Source organism: Abramis brama (assembly GCF_963993115.1).
Source record: "Abramis brama genome assembly, chromosome: 6".
Taxonomy (NCBI): Eukaryota; Metazoa; Chordata; class Actinopteri; order Cypriniformes; family Leuciscidae; genus Abramis; species Abramis brama.
Genome location: NC_139968.1, coordinates 16685107 through 16707220, shown reverse-complemented (window position 1 = coordinate 16707220; position 22114 = coordinate 16685107). Strand labels below are relative to the sequence as shown.

The 22114-nt window shown below is 43.5% G+C and overlaps 1 protein-coding gene across 1 annotated transcript; it reads left to right on the top strand.

Annotated features, from left to right (window-relative positions):
- Positions 1-1551: 1551 nt before the first annotated feature.
- LOC311085849 (beta-1,3-galactosyltransferase 1-like) lies at positions 1552-21879 on the top strand (the record flags this gene model as incomplete). Its single annotated transcript, XM_084118467.1, has 2 exons — positions 1552-1751; positions 20799-21879. The coding sequence occupies 2 exons, from the start codon at positions 1552-1554 to the stop codon at positions 21877-21879; spliced, it is 1281 nt and encodes a 426-aa protein (XP_083974593.1).
- Between the last annotated feature and the right edge of the window lie 235 nt (positions 21880-22114).

The window sequence follows — 22114 nt, the reverse complement described above, 5'->3', positions numbered from 1 at the left end:
GGCTGTTCTTGTCATAACCTACAAAATGCCCCTGGCCACATCTGGAATCAAGTTTTCCCTTGTCCTGTTTGTACGTGTAGCATACAGACCCAAACTTTTGCATTTTAGATACATTAGGTTTCTTGTCTGTCAGCAACCCATAAGGAGTCTGCCCTGTACGCCTGTTAAAGCACCCGTTGCATATCATTGCTGCTGTTTGTACTGCGTTAGTGCCATAGCTGCTTTGGTAGTACACTTTCAACTATCATGCACCTACCCATCTCAAAAAGAGTACGCCAACCCCTCTCTGCAGTTCTGTTCTGGTGTGGGGAATACAGAGCTGACGTTTCATGTCTGATTTTGTTTTTCCTCAACAGTGCTGGGAAATCACCGCACGTAAACTCTGTTCCTCAAAACGATGTAGTTTAGTCTTGAATTCTGCAAACGTGATTTTATCGTCTGTATGTGCCACTGTCACAGTTCTGTCACCTCGGTCTGGATTTTCCTATGGGTTTGTGACAGGGATGTGACACGCTCGGTTTGTCATGTGTTTATGTTCAGTCTGGTCCTGTGTGAGCACATGAGTGTCTTGTTGTTTCTTGTGCCATGTGCTCTCGTCGTAATCAACCCCGTCCATCTTGTTATCTGATTATTGGTTAATTTGTCCCACCTGTGTATCTCGTTACCCTCCTTTGTTTGTTCCCCTATTTAGTCTCCTTGTGTTTGTAGTCTTGTGCCGATTCGTTGTATTGTTACGTGTTCCAGTTTGTAGCCTCTCATTTATGCCTAGGGTTGGAGTTTGTACCTTTCCAGTTTGGCATCCGAATAAATCACTCTGCATTTGAATCTACGTCTCTTGTCTACATCACGTGACAGAACGAATCGGCCATCATGTGGATTCAGCGGAGCGAACTTTGTCCCGCGGAGAGGGAGAATGGGATCTCCTTATTTAAGTATTTTTCCGTGTGTGCTCAGAGGAATGAGGAGATCAGGGCAGTCGGCCCTCAGTCGGGAGGCGGTGAGATCTGTACTATGACTGTTAATAGTGTTAAGACCCCTGCTGATTTTCAGCGGTTTGAGGGAACCCGATTGGCCAGATTTTCTGGGACCGGCGGAGGCTGTAGGAGAGGAGGTGATAGAGGAGAGTTCCAGCATCACTCTTCACATCGGTCTCTCCTCGACCCAGAGGTTCATCTACCGTCGGGTTCGCCCATTAGAAGGACATCACCACGGGGACCGTCCAGCACAGATCCCTCACCACTGATCTCGTCCAGTATAAGGTCTTCGCCACTGGTTCCATTCAGCGTAGGGACTTCATCGATGGTTTCGGAGTCTGCATGCAACCGTCCGAAGGGACGGAGGAGGAGAAGGTCGGCGCCGGTTCATTCAGAGACTGTTCACGTCACGTCTGCCCAGACAGAGACGGTTCACGTCACATCTGCCCAGACAGAGACGGTTCACGTCACGTCGGCCCAGCCAGAGACGGTTCATGTCACGTCTGCCCAGCCAGAGACGGTTCACGTCACGTCTGCCCAGCCAGAGACGGCTCACGTCACGTCTGCCCAGACAGAGATGGTGCACGTCAGTCCCAACGAGTCGTCTTTTCACGTCAGTCCTCCCAAGCCTGAACTCCACGTCAGTCCTGCTGAGCATGAACTCCTGAGGCCCATTCTGGTGGCCTCTGGGACATTGTCAGATTACTTCGAGCGTCTGGCCAGAATCCTGGAGATGCCTTTCGGACCCACAGTGTCCGTTCCTGAGTCGGAGCCAGTGTCTGTTCCTGAGTCGGAGCCGGTGGTGCCAGTTCCAGTGCCCGAGCCAGTGGTGCCAGTTCCAGTGCCCGAGCCGGTGGTGCCAGTTCCAGTGCCCGAGCCGGTGGTGCCAGTTCCAGTGCCCGAGCCGGTGGTGCCAGTTCCAGTTCCTGAGCCGGTGGTGCCAGTTCCAGTGCCTGAGCCGGTGGTGCCAGTTCCAGTGCCAGTTCCAGTGGTGCCAGTTCCAGTGCCTGAGCCGGTGGTGCCAGTTCCAGTGCCTGAGCCGGTGGTGCCAGTTCCAGTGCCTGAGCCGGTGGTACCAGTTCCAGTGCCAGTTCCAGTCCCTGAGCCGTTGGTGCCAGTTCCAGTGCCAGTTCCGGTGCCTGAGCCGGTGGTGCCAGTTCCAGTGCCCGAGCCGGTGGTGCCAGTTCCAGTGCCCGAGCCGGTGGTGCCAGTTCCAGTTCCTGAGCCGGTGGTGCCAGTTCCACTGCCAGTTCCGGTGGTGCCGGTTCCAGTGCCTGAGCCGGTGGTGTCGGTGCCAGTTCCTGAGCCGGTGGTGTCGGTGCCAGTTCCTGAGCCGGTGTCGGTTCCTGTTCCTGAGTCGGTGTCGGTTCCTGTGCCATGGCCGCTTGAAGGGTCGTCTCCTCCCTGGCCTCCCGAGGGTTCGTCTCCGCCGTGGCCGCCCGATGGACTGTCTGTTCCACCCTGGTCACCCGAGGGAGAGTCTCCGCCCTGGCCGCCCGGTGGAATGTCGTCTCCGCCGTGGCCGCCCGAGGGGTCGTTTCCGCCGTGGCCTCCCGAGGGTTCGTCTCTGCCGTGGCCGCCAGATGGACTGTCGTCTCCGCCCTGGCCACCAGATGGACTGTCGTCTCCGCCCTGGCCGCCAGATGAACTGTCTCTCTCATCCTGGTGCCCTGCAAGATCTGTGTTATCCTGGCCCGTAGTCTGGAATCTAGGCCCTCCCGTCCCTCCCTGGTTCCTTTACCTCTATCCCCTTTGTGTATTGGTGTCCTGAATTGTTTGTTTTGTTTTTTGTGGTCTTGCTCGTGGTGTGTTTTGTCTGGGTTTTGGTGTGCCTCCTTGGGAACGCCAGGTGGCGTCCCTTTGTGTCACAGTTCTGTCACCTCGGTCTGGATTTTCCTATGGGTTTGTGACACGGCTGTGACACGCTCAGTTTATCATGTGTTTATGTTCAGTCTGGTCCTGTGTGAGCACATGAGTGTCTTGTTGTTTCTTGTGCCATGTGCTCTCGTCGTAATTGTCAACCCCGTCCATCTTGTTATCTGATTATTGGTTAATTTGTCCCACCTGTGTATCTCGTTACCCTCCTTTGTTTGTTCCCCTATTTAGTCTCCTTGTGTTTGTAGTCTTGTGCCGATTCGTTGTATTGTTACGTGTTCCAGTTTGTAGCCTCTCATTTATGCCTAGGGTTGGAGTTTGTACCTTTCCAGTTTGGCATCCGAATAAATCACTCTGCATTTGAATCTACGTCTCTTGTCTACATCACGTGACAGCCACATGTATTGCGAATGGCTTAAAACTCTCAGGCAATCCCTTTAAGACCATAGCCACTAGCAGTCCATCTCCTAACGTTTCACCTGCATTCCGCAGTTCTGTGAAGGCGGTTTCTGCTCTGATGAATAGTCCATTACACTTTCATTGTTTGCCTTCTGAAGCGATGTCAACGTGGTGTACAAGTTGATTATACGGGGCTTTCCCCTCCCTGCATAATACTCTCTCAATATTTCCAGAGCTTTTCTTCCATTGTTGGGCGCATAACTGATGAGAGACTTTTGTCATCTAACAGTAAAATCAACTCTGCATATGCGTCAGCGTTTTTCTGTGCATCTGCTGCTATCTCGGCTTCTGACGTCGGTACTTCCAGCACCGTGTTCATTAGCCCTGATAAATGAAAATGTCCCAACATTTTGGTCTCCCAAAGCTCATACTTAGTCTCATGTCCGTCGAACGTCAGTCGAGGCAACCTGCACGTCCTCCGTTGTTCTGTCATGTTAGTTTACTCTTTTTCTTAGCTAGCAGTACAGAACAGTACAGCATTACATTGCATAATATACAACTGAGGACATAATGAACATATTACATATGTCATATTTAACATATGTCATCGCAGATTAAAATCTATAAATCAAAATATTTATTGCATTTACTGTATGAAGAAAAGGCTTAGCACCCAAGGCTCTATCGCCACTAGTGGAAAACAATACCAAATCCGTACCAGCTGGCTCGGATCGGCACGGAATGAAACGGTTAAGCGAAGAGAACGAGAAGTATGAAAGACACCGGTGACGCAAGAGTTGCACTTGTCTTTGATTGCAAAGGTAAAATGCAGTCAACAAAATCCTTTTTGCCAAATGCATGACAGAAATGTGTGCACTTAATTATGTTCTTATACATTTTTTTATTCATGATAATATGTGGATGTGGATTAGATTAATACCAATAGGCCTACTATTTTCTGAAAAAGCACTTGTTAACTGTTGAGAATGTTCTCTAGGCTTGTAATCAAAAATAGCCTAGGACATCTGTACATTTGTTTGTTGCAAATTATCAGACAACACAATTGAGATGTTTACATTTGCTTTTTTGGGTAGGCTTATATTGCTTATATTGCTATAACTGACAACAAAGTTTCCTATTTGTATTAGCATAATTTCACAAGTTTTATAGTTAATAAAATCTTTAAAAAAAAATACATTATTGAATTCCCCTAATAAAAAATCAATTGAGTAAGACGGTGTAAAAGGTGTGAGTGTGGATTAGTAATTTGGCACCTTGGTATGAAGGAGAAAAATGTTGGCCCTCGTCACTATCGAAGTTGCCCATCCCTGGTGTACAATGTCTTCGGGTGGATTGCTGAGGCAATAGCCATTTTTGGGATTGTTTGTGATTTGGTTTTGGTGACTAGGAGTCTTCTTGACTACCCATATGTATTTTACAGCATCAGTAGAACCTTCTGTGTTTTAATGTGAAAAAGTTCTTTCTCCACTTAGTTGAATACAATTTTTGCTTTTCTGAATATATTGAAATTGAAAGTATAATAGTATAATTACAGATTGAGAATTTAAAATGTCATCTATTCTCAGAGAAGAGGGGGTTTTTTGTGTGTGTGTGTGTGTGTGTGTGTGTGTGTGTGTGTGTGTGTGTGTGTGTGCAGTTTATGGAAGTATGGGAATAAACACAATATTGTTTTGAACAATTTTGTATTTTTTTAAGAATTGTATAGCCTACAATTTTTGTGACTTTCAAAGAAATGTATAAAATGAGATTACATCAAATCAGTCTCAAGTGAATTATAAGTACTCATGTACGATAAGTTGTGGTTACTTCATTTTTTCAAAGCAGTGGGTTTCCTCAATTTAAGTAGACAGAACTCAGGAAAAACTTGTTAGTGTTAAGTTAAGAAGATTGACATTTTTAAGTAACTGCAACTTAATTAGGTTAAGATAGTTCAACTTGGAATTGTCAAGTTCACATTTTATTTACTTAATCATTTTAAGGCAACAGGTTTATCTTTTTTTTTTTTTTTTTTAAACTGATCACTTTTTACAGTGAACTTTCTATATGCTGGTTTTAGTGGTAAAATGCTTTGTGAAATACTCTTGGAGCAAAAATTCCTAAAATTAGGACTGACATGGCCATTATTTTTAAGAGTTTCTCCTAAACCTGCAAGGAGCTACAGCTTTAATGTGTTTTGTGAATACAGTGCCTGATATGCAAAAAAAAAAAAAAAAAAAAAAGTGCAGAACTATCATTCAGTCTTCCCCAAGATCTGCTTCATGATTCTACTAAATCAAGAGTAAATAAACCTGAATTTATTGGAAGGTGTGCATTAAAATGTGCCTAAACACAATTAACTATATAATTATTTCTCTGCTTCATGTGTAGGCTACACTTTGTATGCAATAAAACATTTACATTCAAAACAGTTTAAGTTTGAGCCTAAATGTAGCAATATGTTTTTAGTCATTGTTCTATTATCAATAATTGTTCTCTTTCTTTCTTTCTTTCTTTCTTTCTTTAAACCAAATTTTAGTTTTATTCGTTGTCTGGAAAAATTCATTAGGAAATGCTTTTCAACCTTCGTTGTGTCAAAGCGCCGCCCTGCTGGCCAGAATCTGCTGCTGTCACTCATTGAAGCATTACCAGATTGAACCACTAGATGGCGACACTACAACGGTTTGATAACAAGTAGCAGTATAACATAATTAGTGCTGTCAATCGTTTAAAAAAATTAATTAATCACACATTTTTCCTGTAATTAATCATGATTAATTATCAACTTAAAGACAGTATATTTTAAATATTTGTTGAAATGGTATCTTTTTATGAATGAATGCCAGTATCACTAATACTAATAGCTACTGGTACTGATGTCTATATGATTATTATTATTTTTTTACATTAATTATAGACATTCAACATTTCAGCATAATTGAAAGCTATCAATTTCAACATTTATTAGGCTTTAAAAAATAACATCTTTTAATTAAAGTGAACTTAAAACAATCTTCAGATAAACCCATGATAAGAAATGTCATATTGTGGCCTTCCTATACAGAAATTGAATGAAGTTATCAAACACTTTACAGTCTTAACTGCATAAATTATAAATTAAATAAAGAATAATCCTTATTAAAGCTACAGTTCATTTTCTCTGTTACCTTTGATTAACATTTATGACAGACATCGCAGCAACTGGTTTATCCCTTTTTCTCACAACTCTTTAAGTTCATTTAAGACGTTATTTAACTCATTTAAGACTGAGTGTAGGCTACTTGAAAATCGGCATTTTGGCATAATTCTCTGTGTTATTGTTTTGTTATTGTTTTTTTGTAAAAGCTTTTGAATAAGAGTGTGGTTATATAATGGAAGCTGGCCAAATTATGTCTGGGAAAACGGATGCTGCGTTAATTGCGGTAAATATTTTGAACATGTTAAACTGAAAAAAAGTTAACAAACTAATTTTGACAGTCCTAAATATAGGACTAATATAATATAATAATGCTATAAAAAAAAACACACTTTAAAGGGTAATTCTCGCCAAAATGCAATCTACCCAAGACGAACTTTCGTTTAAAAGCGTAATTAGGATGGAAACACCACTTTTAAGTTTGATGTATTTTCGTTTTCGGTCAAATTGCCTTTTGAATGGGAGTGCTTGGGGCACTGTGTGATAGCATCAAAAATCGCTATTTTTAAAACACCAAGAAGGCTCGACACAACATGAAACTTTGCTCTAAGTATCACCAGGGGCTCATGAACTTGAGCATTGAGAACATTGTTTGTGTACACAGTTTACTAAAAAGAAAGATTTTGAACAACTCACAGCTGTTTCCGCCGGCATTTTGACAGTCAAAAATAGTTGATCTGCGAATGTAAATGAACTGACTCTGAATTTTAGTATTGCTTCTTATATGAGCATCATTTTTCAAATAGGCTACAAGGTCAATATTGATTTTCACTAACGACAAAACAACAAATTATCCGTGAATTTATATGGAACTTTATATATTTATATGGAGCTTTCCATCTTTAGGCTACTCTCCTCCCTGTTACGTTGCATTCGGAGATCGACTATTTTAAGCCTTTATTGCTCAGCGTCGTGCCTAACAACGCCCTTAGCTGTTCTAAATCCACTATAAAACACGGCTTCAAGCTGCTTGTTGCTTAAATGTATCTTACCAATTGGTGGCACTGTGTAGCCTACCAAGTGGCTTTGCTTCATGAAAGCATTGCTCTATCCCTAAACAAAAGGTCACACCCACTTCAGCCCCTCATTTCATTGAACAGACATGTCAGGTATATTTAAAATATATATTTTTTAAAAATGAAAGGGGCGGTGTTAGGTCCAAAAACGTAGGCTAATTGGTTGCCTAGGTAACACCATGTCATAGCGTGCAGATAGGTTTTTCATACAAATTTAGCCAAATTACCTTGGTCCTTCCTTACCTTGGAAATTCATAATCTGTCACGTCACATCTATAGCCTAAATTAGACAGAATTTGAGAGGTTATTTGTTTCGTATGAAAATTAAGTAACCACCTCTGTCTTGTCTGTCGGAGTCAGTGTGAAGAAGCGTGTGAAAAGTGTCAACTGCGTGAGTTGGCAGCCCTGACACAATAGAGAAAATGTCTCAATCATTTACTTCTCTGATCGCTTAGACAGATAAAAGCACACCTCTCCTCAATATGCCGCACGATTCTCTTGTTTGTAGTGCTAACTAGACAATTACACACCAACTCAGAGATTAGGTTAAAACAAACTGTTAGACTAGCCTATATCCTGGTGCCAGGATCCCGACGCCCTGTTCCAAATGTTGATAATAGCCTATAGTAAATAGCAGGTAAGAAATGTAGGCTATCTTATTTCTTTAATGTTTTTCTTCCGCCTCCTTTACGGCTGCTCTTTACGGCTGCTCCTTTGATTTCTTGCCACAGTTATCATCAAGGTGTCATTTTAAGGAGTCATTTTTGGATTTGCATAGGGTTCTCCTTTCATAAAAACTTCACCTGACTGGTTGTGGCTTCACCCTGTTCACTGAAACCTATTTAGCAATATCTGGCGCTAGTGAGAAATGTTCTGTTCTGGTTTCTGGTTTGAGGGAGGGCACGATGAGTAGGCATAGAGTAGAGTGGAGCACGACGTAACACTTTTTGACTCAATTTGTGTAAATCTACTTAGGGTTCAAAGTATTTATTTCCCCCCACATTAAATTCACACATGTATAGTACAATTATGTGGTTTTGTTTTATTAATACAGTGTATACTTCGAAGTTCTTTCTTGAGATACCCCAGAAGTGAAAAGTGACAACATGCCCGATCGGTGTTGTAACATGTGAAGGCACATTGTATCATGACCATGTGACAGCTTAAAATGATATCTGATCTAATAAAAAAATATATAGGCCTACAAGACAAACTACAATATTTTCTCAATAAAATACAATTATTAACTTTTTCATTTAAAATGGCATGTTTTAATAATTAGGCCTGAAAATAAACAAATTTTTGAGTTTGACAACGAACACACCGGAAAACACTATACAACACAGTTCAAAACATAATGATAATTAATAATTAATGAACATTGTCTTTATTCACCTTTTTCTCATGTTTTCTCAATAGAATTCATAAAAGTATAGAATAAAATAGCAATGGGGGCTCATTGTAACGCAACGTACCCCACCTGCGCAACTGGGATTTAAACGCGGCTAGTGTCTTCTGCTAGTTAGCGAAGCATTAAAGAACAATATCAACTGATAAATAACATATTGGAGATTAAAATAATATCAGATTTGTCTAATTTTAAATAAACACAAAAATAGAGATGAAAAATTAATATAAGTAAGAAATGTACTTAATATCTTCCAAAGATTTCTGAATTTTGGCGCAATTTATTCTATCTATTCTATTATGCCATTTGATATGGCAACTAGTAAATATACTAAGTTTCCTCATGCTAGCATGTGTGGAAGTATTTAAAACAAGTGTGTTCTCTTACGAGAGTTCTCTCGTACTGCGTTTTATCAAAACGCTACGGGAAAAGTCTCTTTTCACGAAACACTGAAGCAAAAATTATCCTTTAATTTTCATATATGTAAAACGCGTTGCGGCAGCAGCAGACAGCTGAAGCAAGACGGCTTGTCCGCTCATTGGCTGCTCTGCGGCAACTGCATAAGCCTATCGAGCGCAGGCTGATGCAACATCAGACCAATGAGGGCGCTTCGCGCCCTCCTCGCCACTTCCCGCCGAGACGGGCGTGGCTTACCTCTATAAAAGGAGCTCGAGAAGGCTGATTCACTTGATTTTAATCTCTTCAGCGAAGCGCACGCATCGCTGGATCACGAGGAAGCACGCGTCGTCTGATGCAAGCACTTCAGCGAGACGAGCCCTTGAAGCCGCTGGCCAACGCCGCCTTCTACCGCCGTACCTGCTGCGCTTTCCGACGCCATATCCTTTACATTCTTGTTCTTGTGTTTGTGTGTTTCTGTGTGTGTGTGTGTTCGCTTTGCAACACACACCCCTAAAAGAGCTGCGTCTTTTTCAAGATGCCTTCTCATGCAGCGCTCGCGCTCGCTGACGGCGAACGCCTTCACTCCGAGCCAATTGCCTATGGTGACTCTGAGGACTCACCGGGCATCCTTCCGAGGCTGCCCTTCCTGGAAGCGGATGGCGGGATTAGTTTTTCTTTACGTTACAAGAAAAGCTACCCTGCCTCTGCACGCGGCATTCACCGGCGAAGGAGAAAAGAGTGTTCTTAGTCCCACCGTTGGTCGGTCTGACCTCTTTTCTCTCACATTTCTCAGTTCCCTGTTCGGCGACTGGAAATATTATTGCAGCAAGTGAGTCTGTTACACGCTTGCCTGCCAGCAAACGCCGAAGAATACATGTTGACGCCGCTTTCAAAGCCTGTATCCCCCTGTGGCTCAGTGGTGGAATTATAGGTTCTCCACGCGGGAGACCGGGGTTTGGATCCCGGTCTAGCGGCATATATACTTATGCCGCCAATGCTTTGCTCTGTAAGTCCCCTGAAGGCGACTGCAGAGATGCATTTTGCAGCCAGCGAGCACGTAGTACCCGCTTGCCTGCAACCGAACACCGTTTCTACGGTTCCCGCGCGTCACTGGCGAAAGGAGAATGGAGTGTTTTCAGCCCCGCTGAAACTGGGCGATTTCCACTCTTCTCACATTCTGGCATATTTATGCTGCCGAATGCAAATCACTCTGTTTGTTCCCCGAGAGGCAACTGCAGACGTGTTTTTTGCTGGCCACGAGCACGTGGTACATGCCTGCAAGCAAACGCCAGTGTGGATAATACTCGCGCTGACTTTGTCTATGTATCTTCCCAGTGGTAGATTCTTAGACTTGCGCGCGGGCGATCGGAGGTTCGAACACCAGGCCGGCCGGCAGAAAATATTTATGCCGCCGAATGCAAATCACTCTGTTTGTTCCCCGAGAGGCAACTGCAGACGTGTTTTTTGCTGCCCACGAGCACGTGGTACATGCCTGCAAGCAAACGCCAGTGCGGATAATACTCGCGCTGACTTTGTCTATGTATCTTCACTGTGGTCCAGTGGTAGATTCTTAGACTTGCGCGCGGGGGATCGGAGGTTCGAACCCCAGGCCGGCCGGCAGAAAATATTTATGCCGCCGAATGCAAATCACTCTGTTTGTTCCCCGAGAGACAACTGCAGACGTGTTTTTTGCTGCCCACGAGCACGGCCGATGATGCTATATGTGTAGAGAAGATGCCCACTGCTAGTGCCCATCCCTACACACTAGCACAGCCCTTAACACAGGGCCCGCGCTCATATATTCGACTCGGGTCGATCACGCACGCAACATAGTGAACGTGCCCACTGCCTAGTGCCCACAAACACTTTGTTCTGCATGCCTTGTGGTTTCTGTAAAGACGAAACCTGTGTGCATTCACTCTGCTCAGACAGACAGCGCACTCATTGCAGTAACTGTGCCCGCTCTCCCGCGCCCACACTTACTCACGGTATTTCTGGTGTCCCGGCCACGGCCGATGGTGCTATAAATGTAGTGTTGATGCCCACTTCTCAGTGCCCATCCCTACACACAAGCACAGCCCTGCACTTAGGGCTCGCGCAAATAAAATCGACTCAGGTCGATTGCGCTCCCCACATAGTAAAAGTGCCCACTACTCAGTGCCCACGAACACTATGTCTATCAGATCACAGGCTCTCTGTAAAAACGAGACCTATGAGCGCGCGCGCTGCTTACACAGGCAGTGCGCCCAAAGCAGTAAATGTGTCCGCTCCCAGCCCACATCTACTCGCACACATGAGTCCCACGGGACTCGCGCAGCCCTCCCTCACTCAGCCAAGCACTGTTGTAAGGTCGAGGACGAGCGCTCCGCCCGCTGTATTAAGCGCGCCCCCGCCTCAAATGCCGCAGGCATAACGCCTACGTTTGTGAGCCCCGTAGCACCTCTGTCGCACGGCGAACAGAGCGCGCTCTGTATCCGGCCCTTAGCCAACCATGCAGATGCATGGGCAGCGCTTCCAGGGGTTTCGGACTGGGTCTTAGGCATTATAAAGAGAGGCTTCTCGCTACAGTTTTTTCGACGCCCTCCGCGCTTCACAGCGCGCGTCGAAACTTCGGTACCGCTGAAAGTAGCACACCTACTTCGCGCCGAAATATCAAAACTGATAAGCAAAGGGGCGATAGAGCTTATTCCCCGAGATCAAAGCGAACAGGGGATATACAGCAGATACTTTCTAGTCCCCAAAAAGGACGGCGGTATCAGACCCATTCTGGATCTAAGACGACTGAACAGAGTGTTAGTGAAACGCCGTTTCAAAATGCTCACGACCAGCAAAATTCTCGCGCATGTTCGCCGGGAAGACTGGTTCATGTCGATAGATCTGAAGGACGCGTATTTTCAAATACAGATAGCGTCACATCACAGGCGATTCTTGAGATTCGCCTTCGAGGGTCAGACATACCAGTATACAGTCCTGCCTTTCGGCTTGTCCCTGGCACCTCGTACATTTACGAAATGCATGGATGCAGCGCTCGCTCCTCTCAGACTCAGAGGCATGCGAGTGCTGAACTACTTGGACGACTGATTGATCCTAGCCCAATCACGATCTCAGCTCGTAGAGCACAGAGCCATTTTACTCGATCACCTCGAGAATCTTGGTATCACGGTCAATTGGGCGAAGAGTTCACTGAACCCCAGTCAAACGATTTCGTTTCTGGGTATAGTTCTGGACTCACAGTCTATGACAGCGCAGCTGTCGCCACAGCGTCATAGTCCGTTCGGACAACATGGCTGTGGTGTCCTACATAAATCGCCAGGGCGGTCTGAATTCCATATCCCTGTACAGGCTGGCGAAACGCCTCCTACTATGGGCTCAGCACAACTTACGCTCGCTGAGAGCAGTGCATGTACCCGGGCTTCTGAATGTGGGCCCGGACAGACTGTCCAGGAACAACGTTCCTACAGGCGAATGGTCTCTACACCCACAAACAGTCCGGCTGTTGTGGGAGAGATTCGGCAAAGCAGAGGTGGACCTATTCGCGTCCCACGAAAACGCTCACTGCCCCGCATTCTTTTCAAAGACCGACAGCGCGCTGTCCCAAAGGTGGCCGCGCTGCCCGCTATACGCTTTTCCCCCCGTTTCCCTCCTGCCACAGGTGTTGGAACGGGTCAGGAAAACAAAATGCCCAGTGCTGCTTGTAGCACCGTTCTGGAAGAACCAGGCATGGTTCCCAGTTCTGATGCAGTTAGCAGACATCGCTCCATGGCCAGTGCCGTTGAGGAGAGATCTCCTCTCGCAGGCCAGGGGCTCGATTTGGCACCCACACCCGGAACTGTGGTCCCTTCATGTGTGGGCGCTCAACGGATACCCGTTGGTCTCGCAGAGGGAGTCATGAATACCATCACTGAGGCTAGAGCGCCGTCGACCAGGCGGCTCTACGCTTCAAAGTGGTCGGTTTTATCCAGCTGGTGTACAGCTCGGAGCCTTTCACCCCTCGAATGTGAGGTAGCGGAGGTTCTCTCCTTCCTACAAGAGCTGTTGGATAAGGGCAGATCCCCTTCCACGCTCAAAGTGTATGTGGCGGCTATTTCAGCGTTCTCCGGTTCAACGCTGGGTCAGTCACTGGGAAGGAATGATTTAGTCATCCGCTTCCTCAGGGGAGCTAGGAGACTGAATCCACCCAGACCTCCTTCAGTCCCTATGTGGGACCTTTCTACGGTCCTGGCGGCCATGAAAGGTGCCCCTTTCGAGCCTATCCAGTCTATCAGCCTCAAACATTTGTCTTTCAAAACAGTGTTTTTGATGGCTCTCGCTTCAGTGAAGCGCATAGGCGATCTGCACGCGCTCTCTGTGAGCCCGACGTGCTTGGAGTTTGGTCCTAATGACTCTAAGGTCATACTCAAACCTAAGCACGGCTATGTGCCGAAATCCCTCAACACGCCTTTTCGGGCTCAGGTTATTTCCCTGGCTGCCCTGCCGGCGTCGAGTGAGGAAGGGGACTCGAGTTTTCTTTGCCCTGTTAGGGCTTTAAGAACTTATATGTTCCGCTCTGCTGCCTTCAGACAGACAGAGCAGCTCTTTGTCTTGTTCAGCGGACGTTCCAAAGGAACGGCTGTTTCGAAACAGAGTCTATCCAGATGGATAGTTGACGCCATAGCGCTGGCTTATACTGCCAAGGGCATTCAATGCCCGTTGGGAGTCAGAGCGCACTCTACGAGAGGCGTTGCCTCCTCGTGGGCTTGGTCCAGCGGGATTTCCTTACAGGATATATGTACGGCGGCAGGCTGGGCCTCTCCGTCTACATTTATCAGGTTTTATACCTAGAGGTTCCCGCCTTACAGGCTAAGCTTTTGTCGGTGTAATCTATTTACAGGCGCAACGCGCTACCGACTATACTGGGCAGAACTGTGTAAGACCCACGTTTTCCCACATTAGTGCAGGCTCCCTACCCTGGCTATGTGATGTCATATTCGCGTCTGTGGACATGTCTATATAAGGACGGAGGAAACCCCTCCTGTCTTTAGACTCTCCCTGTGAGGTCATGTTAAGCCTGCGGACGCTACAGTATAGGGAATTAAGGCTCCCCCCCTTATTCCCTGACTCTGTGTGAGTCTATCTGGTGATTATGCACTGTATGCCTGAAATAGCTTCCGGTGATCAGTGTTTTTATCCCAGCACGCACAGCGTTTTGCAAGGGGTTCCCGTAGCGTTTTGATAAAACGCAGTACGAGAGAACTCTCGTAAGAGAACGTACTCGGTTACTAACGTAACCTCGGTTCTCTCTAGAAGAGGGAACGAGTACTGCGTTCCCTTGCCGCGCGTTTGGTTCACTCTGGTTCGCTTCGGCGATCAAAATCAAGTGAATCAGCCTTCTCGAGCTCCTTTTATAGAGGTAAGCCACGCCCGTCTCGGCGGGAAGTGGCGAGGAGGGCGCGAAGCGCCCTCATTGGTCTGATGTTGCATCAGCCTGCGCTCGATAGGCTTATGCAGTTGCCGCAGAGCAGCCAATGAGCGGACAAGCCGTCTTGCTTCAGCTGTCTGCTGCTGCCGCAACGCGTTTTACATATATGAAAATTAAAGGATAATTTTTGCTTCAGTGTTTCGTGAAAAGAGACTTTTCCCGTAGCGTTTTGATAAAACGCAGTACTCGTTCCCTCTTCTAGAGAGAACCGAGGTTACGTTAGTAACCGAGTACGTTACAACTAGCCCCGCGTTACATTGTGCCCCGCTCTCCCCTAACCATAATAAAAAAGATGGACTTTGTTCTTAAAAAAAAAAATTCTAAATCAAAACACAAAAATATCGAAATAATACATATTAGCGGACTGGAACATGCCACAGACAGGCACATTCACTACTTACAACTGTGTACAGCAGTACTACTGAATGTAACATTTAAAGGGTGCTTCACACTTGGTTTGATTGCCTGTTCCGAACCCGAGTTCGACGCGGTGCGTAATCGTGTTGCTTGGTAACCGCTATGAATGAAAAGGCGTCAAAATGGATAGAATTGCTCGCTTCACATTTGTTCTTGTTTTTTTTTTTTTTAACCTTTGGTTTTGTTTTCAAAGAAAAGGTACAGAAACACACTTGCGTCTGTCTGCCGCAAAAGTAGCCTACTAAAATCGTTCGACAATTTTTGCGGAGGCAAGCAGAAATCACCTCTGCTTGACGAAAATCCCACTTGTCGTCAAGGTAAGTGTATACTTCAGAAGATATTGAAGACACACCACAAGATAATAGATGATACCTGCGCACAGAAGTGATTTAAGTGATGAGAGAGATGCGCCTGCTCCAGCACTACTTTGCTGTAGGGGGATATAATCCGATGGCAAGGACAGAATCCAAGACGCCCGTGTGTGTGTGTGGGTGTGTGTGTGACACATGCACAGGTTCCTCCTAATAGTTAATTAAAACCAGTTTTAAGAAACTGGCAGCATCTGTGTCAGGGTGTGTATGTCTCTCTCATTGCTGTCTTCCTACGTCCATGCAACTTGACTCTGCAGCAGCAGCTGAACTGTCTGCACTGGGTCCAGCAACATTCTAGTTTTGAATAGATGAACAAACGATTCAGACAAGGGAGAACATAAGTAAGCCAATGGCTTATAATACCTCATCTAAGACAAGGGAGAACATAAGTAAGCCAATGGCTTATAATACCTCATCTAACTATTGCATATGAGTGCCTGTAACAGAAGCCTATGTTCCACCCTACCTAAGGATTAATTACATACTGTAACCTATGCATGTATTCAATGTTTTATGTAAGGGATAATGTACATCCAGCCGGTTGTTGATCCGGGCTGCATCTGGAACATGTGGATTCAGTGTATTCCAGATGTGGGCCGGATCTGGGCCGACACTATATTGCTGTCTGGGCCACGTCAGGGTGATGAGGACCCCGGCGCGAAGCGGGTAATAGCTATATTCCCAGTTTGAATAACCGTTTTGTTTTTCATGCTACTGAAATAACCAGTGTTACGTTTTTTTCCTAATCCGTAAAAAGCAACAAACAAATTAATTAGCAGTTCTTAGCTTGGTCTGTAGCCCAAATATGATGTCCTTTTTCCCCACCAAAAAACTTTGTGGACTTAAAGGGATACTCCACTTTTTTTGGAAATAGGCTCATTTTACAACTCCCCCAGAGTTAAACAGTTGAGTTTTACCGTTTTCGAATCCATTCAGCCGAACTCCGGGTCTGGCAGTACTTGAATCGGACAAGACCATTAGCATCTCTCTCAAAAAAATGACCAAAGAGTTTCGATATTTTTCCTATTTAAAACTTGACTCCTCTGTAGTTACATCGTGTACTAAGACTGACGGAAAATGAAAAGTTGCGATTTTCTAGGCTGATATGGCTAGGAACTATACTCTCATTCCTGCGTAATAATCAAGAAACTTTGCTGCTGTAATGATGGAGTAATGATATGACGCAGCGCCTGAAAATAGTCCCCAGCTCGGTAACTTCCAATGTGACTGGGACTAAGTTTGTCTAACCTATTAGACCTATTTTCAGGCGCTGCATCATATCATTACGCCTGCTGCACTCATGGTATGGCAGCAAAGTTTCTTGATTATTACGCAAGAATGAGAGTATAGTTCCTAGCCATATCAGCCTAGAAAATCGCAACTTTTCATTTTCCGTCAGTCTTAGTACACAATGTAACTACAGAGGAGTCAAGTTTTAAATAGGAAAAATATCGAAACTCTTTGGTCATTTTTTTGAGAGAGATGCTAATGGTCTTGTCCGATTCAATGATTTATGCTAAGCTATGCTAAAAGTGGTACCGCCAGATCCGGAGATCGGCTGAATGGATTCGAAAACGGTAAAACTCAACTGTTTAACTCTGGGGGAGTTGTAAAATGAGCCTATTTCCAAAAAAAAGTGGGGTATCCCTTTAATAATCATCATTACAATTTCAAGAGCAATAATCAACCATAATAATTTTGTCATGATATTGCAGCTTCACCCCTATAATGACGATGGGCCCTATCTTGCACCGAGCGCAATTGACTTTGTACACTGACGCATGTATCATTCCTATTTTGCACCCCACGCACAGCGGACTTTTCCCTCCACAGACGCACGTCGGTAAATTAGGGAATGAACTTGCGCTCCCGGGGGCGGTTCAGCGAAAAGAGGAGGCGTGTTCCGGCGCAAATGTTCCCTGGTGCTATTCAGAAAACAATTCTGCCACAGACCAGGAAAAACCGTGCGTTATTCAGATGCTATTTTAAGGGTGCATGCTTGGCCATAATGTACAGAACGCGCATACACTTTGCTTCTCTCACATACACAGACGCAGCAGTTGCCATTTTTGCAAGCCATACATAATTACAAGGAAAAATATTACCACACGAGGGAAATCATTGTGGTGTCCATGAAGATGTGAAAAAATAGGCATAAATCTAGCTTACACATTTACAGAAATTATTCAAGCTAATTGTAGTAATGACGGATCAAACCTGTTTGACCAATAGTGGGAAGACACATAAGTATACCTGACAAAGTGTCTTTTACGGCCCTGACGAGAACATCGGTCTCCTCGGCTGTGAACCACTCCTGGCGTGCGCCTGGCAAATCCGCCATTATAATAGCAATCCGCCATGGAACAAGCGCGCCTGCTCTTAAAGGGAATGTGAGATGACGCTCTGATTGGTTTATTTCACATTACTCCCAAACCACACCTATGAGTAATGTAGCTACTTCAGACCAACCCATTTTAGATTTGCGTCGGGCGCCCACAAAGTTACTTCCATTTCGCGTTTGATACTTGCGTTTCAGACCGTTAAAATAGGGCCCTTTATGTTTATAGGCTATTCACCTTATGCAAGAGATTCATCCCAAACACCCTAACTGGGCTCAGGTGCACAGGGTGTTTGGAATGTGTACACCTTCTTTCTATTTTTTATTCTTAAATACACATAAATGCCATGTCAGATGCAGCTTCTGTTCCACCTTTGCAGTTAATGCTTGAAAATGTTTTCATTTGTAACAGTCTGTAGACCTGTGATTGATTAAAGTAACTGGTTAAATTAAGGTATTTGAACAACACAGATACGCAGATTCATGTAGATTTAATAAGGTCATTATAAAAACTGTCCCCTAAAAAGGCTTAAAAATAAAATGTGTGTATGCTATATGTAAAGGCCTATATATTTATATCTACCGTTCCCGGCCCAAAATTCCTGCCCCGATTTTGCTGATCTCAATCTTTTCCACCATCTGGGTTTGAGGAGAACAAGGCTGGATAGGGTGTAACAGGAGCGCAGTGGATGTTCTGGTTGTGTAGGAAAGATGTGAATCATTAAGGTTCATGCCCAGTTTGTTAAGGGAGAGGGTAATTTGTTGGTTGACAATGTATTATTTTTGTCAAGTTATTCAGTCACTTCTGAGGGGGCCGTTTCTGATTTGGTTGATCATGGAGAGGAAACCATTGGTCATAATCTTAATGGCAGAGTGGTTAATATTAAAACTGCCCTACAGCTCATTTGACTTAATTCTATTAAATAATTATTTCAAGCTGTTTTGGAACAAAATGGTTCATTGTTACATTTACAAATATTTAATTACTATATGTAAGAACTTTGTTTCTCACAGTAATTTGAGCTTGAATGGAATGTTTGAGCCTGCCTACAGCAACTTAAGGCGCGTTTCCACCGACATTACCTGGAACAATTTGTCCCAGGAACTTTTTTTCCAGGTACCAACAAAAAGTAAACCATCTCTTGATCTTACCATTTTAAAGTCAACATAAAATTACATTCGCAACCCACTTTACTTCTGTAATGTGATACATTTCTGACATGAGAAGGATACAATGGAATAAAGATAATTAAGATGTGTTAGTAAAGTAAATCTTCCTCCTAAAAATCTTCCTTGTGATTGGTCTTTTGGTTATTATCTTAGAATTAAAGCAAACCACCTGCGTTTATTAATTGCTCAGCGTTATTTTTGCATCTCAAAATACAAATATTTTATTAACTAAAAACCTGTCTGATCAGGTATTCCATGAAAAGTTGTCAGGTACAGTATATGGTAGCCCATGAAATAACCATGGTGAGAAAAACAGAATGGAAGAGGTAAGTTCACTCCTATGATCATTTTTATTATTATTTTTATCATTAAATTATGCTTTTAATGCAGAATATTTATTTATATTTATATATTTATTACTTTAGTATTGGTGCAACCAAACTGAATGTTGAACAATCACACATTCATTAGATGGAGTTGTCATGAAAAATGTTTTGAGTTAACTCGGTTTAATTCAAAAATGGTTTTGGAAGTCATTTTATAATTACTGCTATTATTACATTTTATTTTGTAAAGATAACGAGTTCAAGTTTTGACATTTTTAATGAACCGATATCATGCATACATTGCATTCTTGCTTTAAGTACATTGCTCTTTGAAAGCAGAATGTATATGATTGTAATACAGATGTATTATTATGACAATGAAAAAAGTGTAAAAAGTAAAAAGTATTTAAATGCATTGTAGCAGCAGTACAACTCAAAATAAAAAATTCAAGATTATAATAGAAATACAAGGGTCATTCCGTGTCAAATCAACTCAAGGACCTTGAAAATGAAGATTTCAAAAGGAAAGTTTAAGAATGAGAATGTTGAAGGATATTAAGATATCTTGAATACTTTTAGAGTTAAAGGCTTGACAACTTTGGAAAAAGAATATTTATGGCACTATGTTCTATGCAGTTGAGCTGATGCATTTCTGGTTTCAACATTATTTGTTCTTCAGATATTAATTTTCAAAAGAAAAAGGTATCATCTGCATGCAAAGTGACCCACATTTGGTTTTTGGACACTGAAATTGTGTACAATTGACTAATTTACTCACAGAGCCGCATTAAGATCTCCATATCTCTGGGATTGAACCATCAAGGGCCTTTAAAATGAAGATACCAAAAGGAAAATTTGTTAAGAACCAGAATCTAAAAGGATATTAAGATATCTTTAATAGGCTACTTCTTGAGTTACAGGCATGCAAACTTGAGGCAATAAAAAACAAACACAATAAGTGCTTTTTGCCATTTTCGAACTGTCACCGTTGGCATTTAATGATACAAAGATTGCTTAAGTCAACAGATTATACTAATACACCTACCAATCTCTGTGTAAAAATAAAATAAAGATGCTTACATCTTTCTAAAGTCATTCTCAGGGAAAAACAATTGTCATTTTGACACTCTCTACAAAATAGTGGATTACGAAGTAAATATACATCTGTGACATTTAATATTTTGGCTTTCATCACTATTTATGTTTGAGTTAGTACAGAAAAAAATATTGACAAAATCAAAAAAGAGGTTTCCGAAGTTTGGTTGATTTGACACGGACTGACCCACAAGTGTGTAGCTAGTTCAGAATTCTGAAGTCATAAAGTATGAATGAAGTTATACTTTATAATTTCCAAATAAATACATTAAGTACATATTATGATTATAATCATGACATGATTCCATGCTGATTTGGTCTTTCATGGAAAATATTTTCTGTTTCTTTTTCTTTCTTAGACACAATCTGGCTCTGATTAAAAGAGAGCTCATTCTCCTGCTTACAATGGCATTATCATTTTCTGCCATCCTTTACATCTACCATTTCTCTGTCAAGCTTTCTATGCCTCCTGAAACTGGGTTTGATGGTGTTGTAAATCAGATACGCTCCTATTATATAATGGCTTGTGGTCGTTCTGGCAGTGACAATCAAAATACAGCTACACAAACAACAGCCACTGCAGCACCCACTGTGACCAAACGTGTTTCACTGCATTATCATGTAGCTCATCCACTCAACTATCATTTCATCTTGGACGAACCCGATAAATGCAGTCAGTGGGACCCATTCCTGGTCTTGATGGTCCCTGTGGCGCCCCATCAGGTAGAAGCTCGTAACGCCATCCGGAGCACGTGGGGGAGTGAGAGCACAGTCCAGGGAAAAGCAGTGATGACTCTGTTTTTGGTGGGTTTGACTGGAGGATCCGACTCTGAAAAAGCTCAACAGCAACTGGAGGAAGAGAGCCGACAACACAGAGACTTACTGCAGAGCAACTTTGTGGACTCGTACTTCAACCTGACCATAAAGACGATGGTGATCATGGACTGGTTGGCCACTCGTTGCCCTCAAGCGACTTATGCTATGAAGATCGATACTGACATGTACCTAAACCTGGAAAACCTGGTGACTCTCCTATTGGCACCCAACACACCCAGACAGAACTACATCACTGGAGTGGTGTTGTGGGACCGGCCCGTTGTCAGAGACACAAACTCAAAATGGTACGTGTCAGAGGAGCTGTACCCCGAACCGAAATACCCCACTTACCTGCTGGGAACAGGATATGTCTTCTCTAATGACCTGCCAGAAAAAATTGTGGAAATTTCCAAGGAAGTAAAGGCCTTCAACATTGAAGACGCATATGTGGGCGCTTGTCTGAAACATTTGGGCATTGCACCCTCAACCCCCCCAGACCCTTCACAGTTTAGAATCTATATGATACAATATAATCGAGAAGATTTTCTCAGGATCATTTCAATAGTCGTGGGATCCCCACAGCAGATAATGTATGTCTGGAAGGACGTAAAGAGTTCCAGATAAAAAGAATATGACCAGAAACAAACAAAAATGAAAAATACAGATTCAAGTTTTTGTTTTGTTTTTTTAAATATGTTGATTGTCTACATTGTCTACAATGTACAGTAATGCACTTACAATGGAAGTCAATAGGGCGAGCCGTTGTGGAGGGATTAAAAGGGATTACAATCTTTAAATACTCAGACCAAGGCAGAAACCTGAAATGTGAAGGTAATTTTTTTTTTCATTGAACAAATTT